At 36.5% G+C, this 15,683-nt stretch overlaps 1 protein-coding gene and 1 long non-coding RNA gene across 3 annotated transcripts; both read left to right on the top strand.

Moving 5' to 3' along the window:
- Window positions 1-21: 21 nt before the first annotated feature.
- Window positions 22-11,356, top strand: LOC103722321 (C-type lectin receptor-like tyrosine-protein kinase At1g52310). 2 transcript variants are annotated; one of them, XM_026810472.2, is made up of 5 exons: window positions 22-357; window positions 3,991-4,416; window positions 4,717-5,287; window positions 10,379-10,465; window positions 10,562-11,356. In XM_026810472.2, exons 1-5 carry the CDS (start codon window positions 270-272, stop codon window positions 11,139-11,141), a joined length of 1,752 nt encoding a protein of 583 aa, XP_026666273.1. In that variant the 5' UTR covers window positions 22-269; the 3' UTR covers window positions 11,142-11,356. The 2 variants fall into 2 exon arrangements, with proteins under 2 accessions (XP_026666273.1, XP_008811054.1); XM_008812832.4 differs by lacking the exon at window positions 10,379-10,465 and having other exon boundaries at window positions 26-357.
- On the top strand, window positions 5,294-9,810 carry LOC120113023. Its single transcript, XR_005514779.1, has 2 exons — window positions 5,294-5,586; window positions 7,523-9,810. It is a non-coding gene; the product is annotated as an uncharacterized LOC120113023 (long non-coding RNA).
- Window positions 11,357-15,683: the final 4,327 nt, after the last annotated feature.

Here is a 15,683-nt window from a genome sequence, read left to right as displayed (position 1 = left end):
GCTCACCTTCCACCATTTGTTTCCCATCCTAGTCGCCGTCGCAGGTCTGGAAGACTGAGAAAGAAACTGGAGGAGGAGGAGGAGGAGGATGGCGAGCTGAGCCGAGGACAGGGGCTGGCTTTCGCTCCCTCCTCTTAGTCTTCCATCTACGTGCATCTTCTTTTCCCCTCTCTCTCCCTCCGTTATTTCTTGGGTAGGTAGGGAGCTGCTGTCCTGTCTCGGTGCGGCATCGCCGGGCGGGGGACGGGGGACGGGGACGGGGTTGGGATATGGCGAGGGCGCGCGTCCCGCTCGTCTTGCATCTGGCCTGCTTCACCTTCTTCTGCTGTATCGCCCGTCTCGTTGGGGCTCAAGGCTGTGAGTTCCCTCCTCTTCCGTTCTTTCGCTTACTTGCTCTCTGCCCTTCCCTTTTCCCGTCCGTGGATTCAAGTATTATCTCTCTCTCTCTCTCTCTCTCTCTCTCTCTCTCTCTCTCTCTCTCTCTCTCTCTCTCTCTCTCTGCGCCATCTGGTTGGTCATGCACAACTGTGCTGAATGTGCCGTCACTGGATAGCTTAAAGGAAATTGCGTAAAGGAAGAACGTTCTAATTGTTTATTACGTGTAGAACCTTTTTTGATATAGAGATCATGTATCCTAATAGCAGAAGCACGACTTCAAAATTTAGAAGGTGGTGAAGTAGGAGGGAAATAAATGAAAGGAAGAACTAGGGATTAGTAAAACCGAAACTAGGGTATCTATTTATGTCATGATTTAGTTGAGATATTTCTTTGTTTACTTTTCATAAGTGTTTTTATTTGTAGGAATCCTGTTCAATCCTAAGAAAACCATAGTCTTTTTATATATTAAAAAAAAAAAAATCCTACGGCTTTGCTAATCATTAGCTGTTTGCGCATAGCTTTCATTCAGATACTCACTCATCACACTTTTCAGCAATCTTGGGTGCTATTAATGGGGTTTTTAGTTGCTAATCTACATAGCAATATTGACGTGCAGCAGGCATAAGGTGTATCTTAACCGGATTGGCAATTGTTGTCATGGTCATCTCAGATGGACTTGTGGTGAAGACACAAGGGACTGATATATTCCAAGATCAAGCAAGTTTTATGTCAAGATGTGGTTCTGAATGTAGGTAGTCCTGAATGTGGGTAGTAAATTTTGTTTTTTTTCCTCTTTTCTTTTCCCTGGTGTGGCGGAGGAAGACAATCCTAAATGTTGGTAAAATAGAGAGAGTACTATTGACATCGTCAACCAAAGATTATGGGTTTCTTAAAATCCCCAAGTAGTGCCTCCGATTGCAAAACCATTCTTGGCCTGCAACAACATCCTTCATACTTCCAATAAGTAAATTAACATGTTATACTTGTCTATCAAATCAAAGTGTAGAAGTCGAGAAGCCCAACCATAGACAGAGGTGTACTAAATCAAGTTCTTTCTAGTCTTATCTTGAAAGTGTGAATTCAGAGAAGATATTTGTTTTTGCTTACTCTACGAGTTACAGGTTTCTTAAAATCTCCAAGTAGTGCCTCCGATTGCAAAACCATTCTTGGACTACAACGATATCCTTCATACTTCCAATAAGTAAATTAACATGTTATACTTGTCTACCAAATCAAAATGTAGAAGTCGAGAAGACCAACCATAGACAGAGGTTTACTAAATCAAGTTCTTTCTAATATTATCTTGAATGGGTGAATATTTTTCCTTACTCTATGAGTTACAGGTCAACATACTATTAGAAGTGGAGGTTCCTACTTTCTACATTTGTTTTCAGATTTACTGAAATTAGAGTGACATTGCATTTTCCACTATTGACGGTATACATATACGTGCCTCTTACATTGCCCCAAAACTAAGTGTTAAACAGATCTTTTTGGCATTATATTCTTCAATTCATGCTTCAGCATGACTGCTATCAAAATGCCAAGGATATTCGTACTTGATTGTTGAACATATTGTGCTATACATTATATAGCATATCATTCTCAATTAAAACTTTATATTTTCAATTATATATCCACATTTCATCAATAAATATCATGTAATGCATAGTAGTGAAGATTATTTCAGATACCTAACGTGATTTTATCAAAATAATTGAAATTTATTAATAAATGACAATAAGGTCATTATGCTCTTTTGAAGAAGTTAATTCCTGCAGGCATATTTGGCATGTACTATAACACATTTTGCTAAAAGTAAAAAAAGACATTCTTTAGGTTTTCCTTTCTGTCCTTTTTGAAAATTAGTGTTAGTGAATCTGGTAAGTTGAGATGCGCATGGAGGTGTGACACCCTTCTGGGTGTATATCTTCTGCTTTAGGAATTTGTTTAGCTAGAGACAGGATTTTATTTAACAATTATTCTTGAATTTCATGATAACTAAGTGACTTTAAAATCTGCAATGGACTTAAAAAAAGGAGAGTGATAAAAAAAATAAATGCCAAATGCAAACAAGCTTCCTATTTTCACAGTAAAGGATATGAAAAGAATACTGTTGTTGATTATGGTGCCCCTTCTCAAATACTCTGATTTGATTGTCCAGTAATAAATTTTAACATCACATTATAAATACTGCAATAAGTCCAACTTTGAGCCATAGGCAAAACATCCATATATAAAATTTTTTAGATGCTCAGAGTTATTTGGAAATGTGGTAGAAATTGGAAGAAAGATGAGAAAGTGTTTTAGATCTCGACAAGTAAGAGAGAGAGTAGTATTTAGTAAATATGTAAGAAATCTAGATTGGGCGACCATTTGTCAAGGTCTGGACACACGTCATGACTTGTTGGTGAAACTTGTCAAATGTTGCACATTTTTTTCATACCTTTCTCACAAGTTAGGGGAGATCTATGCTTATTCTGCTATTCTGCTTATTTATTTTCTTTTTTTTCCTACCTAACAAATTAGCTGAACTTAGACAAAAGAATGCAATTTTTTTATTACATAATGAGTTTAGTAAGAAAATATAAGCTATACATATAAGAAATCTTTGGAAACTTCAATAGCAGAAGTAATTCTGTTGGTGCATATATCAGAAATAATGTATTCGGTTGATTGTTATACTTTCAGTATCAAGGTTCGTCGTCTCGGTACTGGCTTCCGTACCGGTGCCACACTAGCATAGTATCGATACGGTATGGTACCGAATTTTTTTAAAGTACCGAGTATCGATACGCCACTCATACCGGATACCGGTACCGAACCGGTACGATACGATACGCTCCATACCGTCCAATTTGGGCTAGTATGGCATACCATGTTCAGTATAATATCCTCAGCAAGATGATCACAAAGGAAAAGCAGTCTCTAGCTGTCATAAGGATTTGTCACTAGAGGTGAGATCAGCCAACTTTCTAGTATACGTAAAATCCATGTAAAGTTCAATAGATAGGCATTGGATAATGGATATACTCCTTTGTTTAGTTTTATTGTAATTATGTAACAAGAGCTGAGCAAGTCTTTTATTCATAACACCAGCTTGATTTCTTTGTAGAATTAGTATTCATGTTAATAATCCATCCTAATGTGAAAACATAATTCTTAGGTTGCCATCGGTCTTCAAAATTCGATATTCTATAAGCATTTGTTCTTAGTAATATAAAATGTAACTCTTACTTGCAAATCCAAATTAATTTCTGCACTTGTTTGAACAATATAAGAGGTTAAAAGATGGATAATAACAACTATTATAGTTTTGTTAGCAATGGCAGTGAAATAGCAGCTATGTTTGGCTATAGATGGATATCAAGTACTGAGATCTTTGTAAACTTATGATCATAACGTGATTTTTGATTTCCTCAATGTTATTAAATCTCATAATATCAACAGGTAACTACAGTTTTAAATAAGATACTGCTAATTTGGATGGCAGTGCTTATTCTTGCATGTGTTCTCTTGTACCTGGATGGTGATTATTCTATCAATTATATTCATAACTTTAGTAAACTGAGGTGCTTAATATGCTCATAGTTTGTTCTTGTTTCTGGACAGCATATTGCCCTGTTGGTTGGAAAGCTGGTCCCAGTAAGAATAAATGCTTCATATATGTAGGAAGTTCCCTTCCTTGGGATAGGTCCGAGGTGCACTGTCGGGATCTTAATGGTCATTTGGCAGCACTCACGTCAGTTCAGGAGTTCAGTTTTGCTCAGTCTTTGTGTGCTGATAGTTTCAGAGGGTGTTGGGTTGGAGGAAGGGGCCACAATTCTTCTCTTGGTTTTGGTTGGAAATGGTCTGACAATGAGTCTCATTGGAATGAATCAGTTTTCCATGGGAAGCCATTTCATATCAACTGTACAAAAGCTTCATGCACCAGCATCAACCCAACTGATTCATGTACTTTGGTAACTAAGGATCATGTTGCCCTCGTTGGAGAAAGATGCAACACATCTCATAAACTTATTTGCATGATTGATCAGGGTATAGTCTGACCTACCAATTTATCTCCCTCTTGATATGGTATATCCAGTTCGATGTTCGTTTTTGTAAATCCTTGTCATTCTGCATCAAGTGAAAAGTAATTTCATTCATAAAGACGTAGTGTTTAAAAGTTTCTTTGAACTTTCATAGCATGTCACTTTTGCTTGTTGTAGCTTACGTTGGATAGATTGCATATCATTTATAAATAGTTCTGTTTGTCATGTTTTCCTTAGCATGGATGTGATTTGATGTATTTGTGCTGTAAAATTTTTACAAATGATAATTCTTACTTTGTACCAGAGAAGAAATGTCACCAAAAGCTCTGCCACAAAGAATATTTCATAATCCTTGCAGTTGTGAGTGGTTTGATTCTTTCAACCACTTTAGCAGTAGTGATATGGCTCCTTGTACACAGGAGGAGCAAGAAACGCAGACGATCACGCAAGGTACCTAGTCCTTCAGCAGCTGCATTAGTTCCTCCATCATGGAAAGTGTTTACCAATGAAGAGCTGAGATCAATTACAAAGAATTTTAGTGAAGGAAATCGACTTCTTGGAGACGCCAGGACAGGTGGAACATATAGTGGACTCTTGCCAGATGGGTCAAGGGTGGCAGTTAAGAGGCTGAAGAGGTCTAGCCTTCAAAGGAAAAAGGAGTTCTATTCTGAAATTGGAAGAGTCGCAAGGCTTCATCATCCTAATTTGGTGGCTGTAAAAGGTTGTTGCTATGATCATGGTGATCGCTATATTGTTTATGAGTTTGTTGCTAATGGGCCATTGGATAGATGGCTGCACCACATTCCCCGGGGGGGTAGGAGCTTGGACTGGGCAATGAGAATGAGAGTTGCCACAACTCTTGCTCAAGGAATTGCGTAAGTATGACTCTTAATTACAAATTTGAAACATGACCGCAATCCATCATATGTCCTCATATTTGTTTCTTGTAAGTTAAATCTTTTGAATGCGATATCTCTAGCCTATTTTTGATAAATTGATCCCTTAAAGCATACTTTTTCCAAGGGGCTTCTTTGAAAATTGATGGATAGTTCATCAGTAACAAGTTGAAAGAGGTGGAATTTTCATAACCATCAGGGCAAGAGACGAGATAAGGAATTTCGGGGGAGGGGGGGTGTTTGAAACATCTCCATTTAGGGAGATTGAGTAATTGGAGGTTAGGGAGAAAGGAGAACTGTTGAGAGAGGCCATTGAGTTTAGATTCTAGGATTAAAGGATTGGGATAATTGTCTAATGAACACAGCCTATATTTGGAAAAGAGTATTGGGTGGGTGAAACTATATGGGGCAAAATAGAGAATGCATTTAACACTAGAGAGTTGAGAAAGTGTCAACTGGTTGTGGGCATTGCTTTGAATCAAGACAATGTGGTTATTTGAATTTTTTTTTCAACATGAGGAAGTAATCCTTGTGATGTAAGACATCAAAGAGCTTGATAGATAGACTTTATAGTGAAAAAATGAAAGGGAGTATATTAGATGAGAGTGCTTGAAAATGAGAATTGAATGAGATTTCTCCATTACTTCATTTAAGTTGCTTCATGCTAGTGCTATATGGTCTAAATTCACCATGGCTTAGTAAAACCAATTCATGCTGTAGACTGATGCAATATTCACTTTGGTAAACAATCCAGATGTTTGTTTTGTGTTGTTTGTTTTGCTAATATATTTTCACATGTTCTTTAGGGTTCCTTACATGCAGTAATCATTTCCTAGTTTCTATATACTTTGACTAGAAATAAATTAGTTAGTGAGTTTTAAAGAGTCGCTCTCTGAGTACAAAAGAACATTTTTTGCCATCCTGAGTCCGATCATGCCAACTAATTTGTTCAAGTGACATTGAACCACTTCTATGATAAAAAGGACATCATATGCAAAAAAATTGGTTGACGGCCTGCCATAGAACTTTACAAAAATGCTCTTTAAACCTACATCCTCTTTTATGTATGCAATTGAATATTAGAATTTCAGTGTGAGCATTGTCAATGTTAGGGAAATTCAAAAATGCATTAAAGAAATAATATTCATAGCTACAATGTGAAATATCAGGTTATAATGAGAGAAATCTATCGATTATCCTGTTTTTTAAATTCTAAGTTAAACTTAGTTTATCTTCACTCAAAATCTCTCTTTTTTTCATTTTTGAATGAAATCAGCAAAAGTTGAAGAGAGCCAACCACCATAATTATGGTTTGCATCATTTTACCTTTGCTCTTACATTCTTAAAAATGGTTAGCTAAGAAGTAAGAATGGTGCAGCATTTTTATCCGTTAACATGAAAAGAAAATGAATTTGGTTATGTCATTACCCAGCATCTGCTTTGTTTTTTATTTTAATCAAGAATCTTGTTGGAAGGAAGAATTATATTTATAGCAATGTAGACTCTTGTTTGAAAATAAAATCGTCGTTATTGTATCGGAAATTGCTGAATTAGTAACCTTAGTATTTAAGAGGCTTGTAGTCTTGCACTGATTTCGAGCAAACTGGATATTTTTGCCCTTCAAATTTATTCTTTCTCCAATAAAATAATTATATATCCAAAGGAAAAACAATTTGTTGATCATATGTCACTGACGTGCAAGCTCCTACTAACATACAAGGAAGCCTTCCAATACATTGCAGCTGAAGATGACTAAGATGTATATCAGCCACAACTATCAAAATTTTATTACCAAGATAGTCTTTTCATAATCAACTCCCATGATATTCTAATTGTAACGACTGTTCATAAATTTATGATTTTTGCATCTACTTACTCTGTTCTACTTAAATGCAATCCTACCTGAGACCTAAGACTCAATCTCCATAGTTTATGTTTTACATAAGATCCAGTGGACTTCTAGATTTCTTAGATCAATCTAATCTAATAATCCTACCTATCCATCTTAAGTTGGCTTTTATTTGGAGAGCTTGTGCCTTGCTTGAGGTGTTCGTCCTTGAAGTGTAGATCCACAAGAAGAAATAATTAGAGAACCTAAATAAATAAGTCCGCACACATGTGCACACGCACACACATGCGCATAGCCACACACAGATACGCAAAAAAAAAAAAGGATGAATTAGTGATCAGAGAAAGGAGATTGACTAATTGGAGGTTAGGGAGAAAGGAGAACTGTTGAGAGAGGCCATTGAGTTTAGATTCTAGGATTAAAGGATTGGGATAATTGTCTAATGAACACAGCCTATATTTGGAAAAGAGTATTGGGTGGGTGAAACTATATGGGGCAAAATAGAGAATGCATTTAACACTAGAGAGTTGAGAAAGTGTCAACTGGTTGTGGGCATTGCTTTGAATCAAGACAATGTGGTTATTTGAATTTTTTTTTCAACATGAGGAAGTAATCCTTGTGATGTAAGACATCAAAGAGCTTGATAGATAGACTTTATAGTGAAAAAATGAAAGGGAGTATATTAGATGAGAGTGCTTGAAAATGAGAATTGAATGAGATTTCTCCATTACTTCATTTAAGTTGCTTCATGCTAGTGCTATATGGTCTAAATTCACCATGGCTTAGTAAAACCAATTCATGCTGTAGACTGATGCAATATTCACTTTGGTAAACAATCCAGATGTTTGTTTTGTGTTGTTTGTTTTGCTAATATATTTTCACATGTTCTTTAGGGTTCCTTACATGCAGTAATCATTTCCTAGTTTCTATATACTTTGACTAGAAATAAATTAGTTACTGAGTTTTAAAGAGTCACTCTCTGAGTACAAAAGAACATTTTTTGCTATCCTGAGTCCGATCATGCCAACTAATTTGTTCAAGTGACATTGAACCACTTCTGTGATAAAAAGGACATCATATGCAAAAAAATTGGTTGACGGTGTGCCATAGAACTTTACAAAAATGCTCTTTAAACCTACATCCTCTTTTATGTATGCAATTGAATATTAGAATTTCAGTGTGAGCATTGTCAATGTTAGGGAAATTCAAAAATGCATTAAAGAAATAATATTCATAGCTACAATGTGAAATATCAGGTTATAATGAGAAAAATCTATCGATTATCCTGTTTTTTAAATTCTAAGTTAAACTTAGTTTATCTTCACTCAAAATCTCTCTTTTTTTCATTTTTGAATGAAATCAGCAAAAGTTGAAGAGAGCCAACCACCATAATTATGGTTTGCATCATTTTACCTTTGCTCTTACATTCTTAAAAATGGTTAGCTAAGAAGTAAGAATGGTGCAGCATTTTTATCCGTTAACATGAAAAGAAAATGAATTTGGTTATGTCATTACCCAGCATCTGCTTTGTTTTTTATTTTAATCAAGAATCTTGTTGGAAGGAAGAATTATATTTATAGCAATGTAGACTCTTGTTTGAAAATAAAATCGGCGTTATTGTATCGGGAATTGCTGAATTAGTGACCTTAGTATTTAAGAGGCTTGTAGTCTTGCACTGATTTCAAGCAAACTGGATATTTTTGCCCTTCAAATTTATTCTTTCTCCAATAACATAATTATATATCCAAAAGAAAAACAATTTGTTGATCATATGTCACTGACGTCCAAGCTCCTACTAGCATACAAGGAAGCCTTCCAATACATTGCAGCTGAAGATGACTAAGATGTATATCAGCCACAACTATCAAATTTTTATTACCAAGATAGTCTTTTCATAATCAACTCCCATGATATTCTAATTGTAACGACTGTTCATAAATTTATGATTTTTTAATGAAATTTATTTGCTGTAGATCGATTTCTTACAAACAGTTTTTTAAAACCCTCAGTCAAAATAAATCAAAATAAAATATGAAAATATGGAACTTCCTAAAAGGTTTTGTTTTTTGGGGGGGGGGGGGGATTATATACATGGGTTGTTCATTTCCATCCACTCTTTTTGCATCTACTTACTCTGTTCTACTTAAATGCAATCCTACCTGAGACCTAAGACTCAATCTCCATAGTTTATGTTTTACATAAGATCCAGTGGACTTCTAGATTTCTTAGATCAATCTAATCTAATAATCCTACCTATCCATCTTAAGTTGGCTTTTATTTGGGGAGCTTGTGCCTTGCTTGAGGTGTTCGTCCTTGAAGTGTAGATCCACAAGAAGAAATAATTAGAGAACCTAAATAAATAAGTCCGCACACATGTGCACACGCACACACATGCGCATAGCCACACACAGATACAAAAAAAAAAAGGATGAATTAGTGATCAGAGAGATAAGTTCCCTGAACTGCTATTTGGATAGCCCTTTTTACAGAAAGAAAACTATAACCTTGACCTTGGCCAACAAAAATTCTCCCAATTATATGGGTTGCCTTTATGGATCAAGGCCTGATCTACTGCTACTAAAAGTTTATGACCAACTTTGAACTTGATACTAATTTCCTACGAGGATTTGTACCAGTTTCCCTGCTAAGAGAACCTGGGCAAAAAGGGAACTGACAGCTAAACTTGAAAGGCTAGCCGGCATGTCAAGAGACCTAGCTTATTATTTCAGCAGTCAAGCTCATGTAACGGCGCAGCAACCCTTCAAATTTCAATGTATGAGAGGAAAGAAGGCAAGGTCAATTATGGGGTGCCACATCCATCTCATGGGCACTAGTTAAGATTAAAGCTTTAGGAGCACAATTTCCACCTTACTGACTGATTCGAAGCCCAGACATTTTAAAGTATTAGATTCATAAGGTCACTTTCTAATATTGATTGAAATTCTAATATATTAAACATGTATATACTGAAGAATGTATTGACTTTAGCTTGTAAGGTATTAAAGTTGTAGAAGAAGTCTGCGACCACCCATTTGGTTTGCATATGGACTTGAATGAATGTTGGAAATTTAAAAAGTACTTTTTTATCTTTGGCTTTTGCATTTGTTGCTTGGTGTTGCTTGAGAAGTCATCTTGAAACTGTTTATTAATTGAATGATCCATGATATTAAGTTTAATGATTTGTTTTTTCTTGTTGACATTTGGACAAGATTATGTTCCAGTTTTGCGTGGTTGAGTCAAATTCAAACTGCTCTTCTCCACATTGTTAAGGCAATTACTGGGACTGGTTTTATTCAAGCTGGTGATATGCAAGTATCTCACCAGATCAGCGCACGCTTTTGTTTGTTGTAGTTTTCAGCATGTAATAAACTAAGAATTGTAAATTGTTGCATGCTCAAATTTAGGTTCCTGCATGACAAGGTGAAACCGCATGTGGTACACCGGGATATCCGTGCTAGCAATGTACTTCTTGATGAAGACTTCGGATCACATCTCATGGGGGTAGGCCTGTCCAAGTTTGTACCGTGGGAAGTTATGCACGAGAGGACTGTGATGGCGGGAACATATGGATATCTTGCTCCGGAGTTTGTATACAGAAATGAGCTGACAACAAAGAGTGATGTGTATAGTTTCGGGGTACTGCTTCTGGAGATCATCAGTGGCCGTCGGCCAGCACAGGCTGTTGAATCTGTGGGTCGGCAGACTATTTTTGAATGGGCAACTCCTCTGGTTCAAACTCATAGGTATGTGGAGCTTCTTGATCCCCTCATCTCAGACATTCCTGAGGTTGGGGTTATACAAAAGGTGGTGGATCTCGTGTATGCCTGCACCCAACATGTCCCATCCGTGCGACCAAGGATGTCACATGTGGTCCATCAACTGCAGCAGATAGGATTGAAAGCTGCATCAGAGCAGCCAAGGAGTGGGACAAGCACTAACGCCACCTCCCCAGTGTTGCCATTTGAGGTGGAGACAGCCCGGTGAGCTTTGTATGCATGGCTTTCCTGTATCTTTTAATGTGGATTAAATGGTAATGTCTTGTTTGTGAAGTATCAACAGTTGAATCAGTTGTTTTGTACTGGGGTAATTGGAAAGGAACATTGCAAGCGAGATGCATATTTGTAACATCCAGGCTAGAAATTATGGAAGGGCAGCTGTATTCGACAGCTTCTTTATATACTTCTAACAGGTTTTAGAGTGTTGCTGACCCATGTACCCTTTTTCGGTTATCCTATTTCTTCTCGTCTCATATGTCCACGATGTCTACTTCAATAGTTAAGTGTGACAGCGTCCTGCTTCATGTTGTACCCCCGGTATAATTTTGCCCATATAATCTGGTTTTTCTCTTTTATGGGTCCCATCATCTTACTTTGTGTGTATTTGGTTGCCCAAATAGGAAGTTGAAGAGAGTAAAGTTGTCATTCCCAGCAACCAACTCCACTTCTGGAAGAACTCTATTCCAATAAACACGCTTTCAATGAAAATAAATGTCAATATAAGCCTTCACATCCTCAATAAATGTCAATATAAACCTTCACATCCACAAACTCTCAGAGGCATTACCTTTTCTTGCCTCCTTTTCTCCCCAAAGCATTCTTTTTTGGTTTGAGAAGAATCCTTACATGATTCCTTTCACAATTTGCCTGGACTCGAATCTTGTTTAGCATTGGTCAGATTGGATTGCTGTTGTATCTTTTGCACAAAGAGGGATTCGTCTTCCTTGCACCCATCCATCGTCGGATCACTTACCACATAGATCTCAAAGCACTTTGAGTCCATCATTCATCCACTAGCACAGTTTTCAAAGTGAGCAGTGGATGATCTAATGATGGATTTGCGAAGGTTATACAACTACGATGGGGCCAAATTAGGGTGGATCATAAATTAGCATCCCTTATGTCAAATGTCTCTGTACCTGCGACAGCGTTTGAGAAAGGAGTGGATTTAGATGCAAAGGTGATAGAACTGGGGATTGCTGGCTCTCTTCATCTTTAATCACCTGCTCATACATCTTCCTGGTTCCTTTTCTATATTTTTTCTCTCTTCATATCTACCCCTACTCTTATGGGATCCGTTGAATGACTAACCAATGCAAGCGAGAGGAAAGCGAAGCGGTACTATGAGAGTGCAACTTGATCTCCGTGCCTACTCTAAACTTTGGATTGAGAGCTTTGGAGAGAGACAATTCAGGTTGAAATAGACTCAAGAATTATTGCAATAGTTATGCAAGCCCATCAAGTAGGCGAGTCATATTCAAATATCACTCAATGCGGTAGAATTGATTCGAATTACCCTTCCAAAGTGCTCCACCATAGACAACCCAAAGCAGCACTATTCGCTTCACGATAGACATGCCTAGCCACCCAAAGAAACTCTCTCACACTTCTGCAGATATTAAGCAAGAGTGGGTAAGTAGCACCAAACACTATCTAACTCTAGATCCAACCAATCACCATTGCTCAATCTCCTTCGATAACCATGTGGTCAGCCCTCAAAACCTGCCTTGCATAGGTAATTCCTTCCAGACTATCCTCAACTCCGCTCTTGGAACTGAGTATCGAAGATTGGCGACTCGTCCGCTGCAATCAGCCTAGAGTCCGAACACCCAAGGGTTTGTTTTCAAATCTGTGTTATTGCAACCATTCTGCTGAATGCTGGAATAATATGTCTTAATAGAGTTATTAGTATACTCTAAGATTGTTATAGAGTTGCTATCACCTTGTATATACTATTGTACACAAGCAATTTATATACAAGTTAATATACAGCGATTTCATCTTTTTCTTCCTCTATTTTAATATACAGAGATTTCATCTTTTTCTTCCTCCTTTATTTTCTTTCGCTTAACATGGTATTAGAGCATTAACCTTTGTTCCTACTCTTCCATCCTCTTCTAAGATTGAACCATTATGTCATTCTCCCAGGATAAGAGCACTTTCTTCTCATCTTCATGGCTATTTGTTTCTCTATCGTTAATTCTCTTTAAGAACTTCGCACTTTTCGCAAGACAAGTTCTGATCTTCTTTAGCAACAAGCAATAGCAAAAGAACTACATGCCTTGGAGAAAACCAATACTTGGGATCAAGTTTATTTACTTCATAACAAATCTCTGGTGGGAAACATATGAGTTTATGAAATCAAAACCCAATTAGATAGTTCAGCTAAGTATTATAAAGCTCATCTTGTTGCGAAAGAGTTTACATAGGAGTATGGCATTGACCATATGAAAATATTTGCTCCAGTTACTCGACTAACACAGTTTATGAGCCTTATTGATGTTGCCGCTGCTAAGCAATGACCATTTTTTAGATGGATATCAAAAATACCTTCCTCAATGGTGATTTTTTAATAAAAAGGTACATGCAGCCACCATAGAGTTATCCTCATCCACCTAATAAGATATGTTGGCTTTATCATATTTTATACAGTCTTGAGCAAGCTCCTCATGCATGGTTTGCAAATTTCAGTGCTCTTATCTCTCGATTTGATTTCGCTCACAGTTTTTATGATTTTGCTCTTTTCATTCACAACTTGCTAAGGGTCTCACCTTACTATGACTCCTAGATAGATAACATGATTACAACCGAGGGTGATCTCACTAGCATTCATGATCTCAAATAGTATCTTAATCAACAATGTGATATGAAAAACTTAGAGGCATTGAGTTATTTCTTAGACCTTGAGGTTGCATCTAGCTCTAATGGGTATTATTTATCATAAGCCAAGTACACATTTGATCTCATTTGTAGAGCAGGAATGAAAGATAGCAAGATCACTTCTACACCTTTTGAGACTCATACCAAATTAACACCCACCGATGAAACTCCTCTTTTTAATGGTACTTGTTAGAGACAACTAATTGATGGTCTTGTATATCTCACGGTTACTCGTCCTAACATAGCTTATATTGTTCATATCATCAGTCCAGTTATGGTAGCTCCTTGATCCACTTATTATGCTATTGTTTTGCATGTTCTATGCTATTTAAAAGGGTACTCTTTTTCATGGCTTGTATTTTATTACCAATTTCTTCTTGTACTTGAGTGCTTACACTGATGCTGATTGGGCTACTTATACTAATGATAGATTCTCTACTACATGCTATTGTTTCCTTTTGGATGACTCTTCTAGCTCTTGTATATGCAGGCTATTATCTCCAATTCATGTACCGAGGTTGAATACAGAATTGTTGTCGATGCTACTAATAACTTCTTTAGCTCAAATGGTTACTAGAAGGTGTAGAAGTTGCTCATCATAGTGCTATCACTTTTTACTGTGATAGTCAAGGTGCCATTCAGAATACTTATAATGATATTTTTCATGATCATACTAAATATTTTGAAATTGATTGTCACGTCATTCACCAACATATTCGCCATGGTACCGCATACCTTCGCTCTATTTTCTTTGTTGACTAAATTGTAGATATCTTTACTAAGGCACATCCATCCAAATATTTTCAAGGCTTAGTTTCCAAACTCAAGTTAGCTTCCACCATACCATCTTGAGTTTGAGAGAAAAGTGCCAACGTAACCAACTGATAATATTAATAGAGTTGTTATTAAGCTTAAAGTCTATTATAGTTAGACATATATATACACCCAGTACATATTATTGTGTAAAAGTAATTCATATATAATTCAATATACAAAGATTTCATCTTCTCCTTCCTCCCTTATTTTCCTTCTCTTAACATATGCAATAAAAGAAAAGGAAAAAGACAAGGTATTTTTATGTGCTTACTGAAGAGTCATCCATTCCAATACAATTGCAAAGGATACAATGTTCACAAAAATTATTATGTATAAAAATTGCTAAAAGTCGCCTATTTCGATCACCGATTAAATTACTGCTCTCACGTGGAAGTTGTTGATTGATTAAATGGTACCATACTAATATCTATTGCCACATAGGACTGGTGAACCCAAGAAATGATTAAAGCAAGCAATATATGGCAGTATTAGTAACACCCTCCCCAATTTATTTGCTAAAATATGACAAAAATTAGCTTCCAAAAAGATGCATGACAAAAACTTAATCTATCATTCATTCTTCTTTTTTAACAATAATTTCTATCCTTTCTTTTGCCCCTGTTCATGTTGCCTTATATATAGTTAACACCTTCTCCAATTCATTTGCTAAAGTAAAACGAAAGCTAGTTTCCAAAATGATGTATCACAAAAATTTAATCTATTTCTTCTTTTTACAAGAATTTTCATCCTTTCTTTTTGCATAGACTTAGCAACTTTCTAAGTTTAGTTATATTTGACTTTAGCAATTTCAGGACAATCTTTAAGAGGGCAAGCCTTGGTGCAATAGTTTGGTTTCTCATTGTGACCTATGTGTCATGGTTCAAAATATGAATATAGCCCCTTCTCACCTAGAGGTAATGCTGCATATATCTAACCCTTATCAAACCCTACAATGGTGAGAACCTTATGCACTTAGATTTCTTTTTAATTCCAATACAGGTTTTAGCTGTTCATTTCCTTGCAAACCTCTGTTCATGTTGCCTTACATAAATTC

The sequence above is a fragment of the Phoenix dactylifera genome, chromosome 14 (assembly GCF_009389715.1).
Source record: "Phoenix dactylifera cultivar Barhee BC4 chromosome 14, palm_55x_up_171113_PBpolish2nd_filt_p, whole genome shotgun sequence".
Lineage (NCBI taxonomy): Eukaryota > Viridiplantae > Streptophyta > Magnoliopsida > Arecales > Arecaceae > Phoenix > Phoenix dactylifera.
This window is presented reverse-complemented; position numbering and strand designations above follow the sequence as displayed.

Excerpts from the sequence above, each read along its gene's own strand:
- LOC103722321 (XM_026810472.2), top strand. The coding sequence starts at position 270 with ATGGCGAGGGCGCGCGTCCCGCTCGTCTTGCATCTGGCCTGCTTCACC. Across the intron at positions 4,417-4,716 it reads TATTTGCATGATTGATCAGG|AGAAGAAATGTCACCAAAAG; the intron begins GTATAGTCTGAC and ends ACTTTGTACCAG. Across the intron at positions 5,288-10,378 it reads ACTCTTGCTCAAGGAATTGC|TTTTGCGTGGTTGAGTCAAA; the intron begins GTAAGTATGACT and ends ATTATGTTCCAG.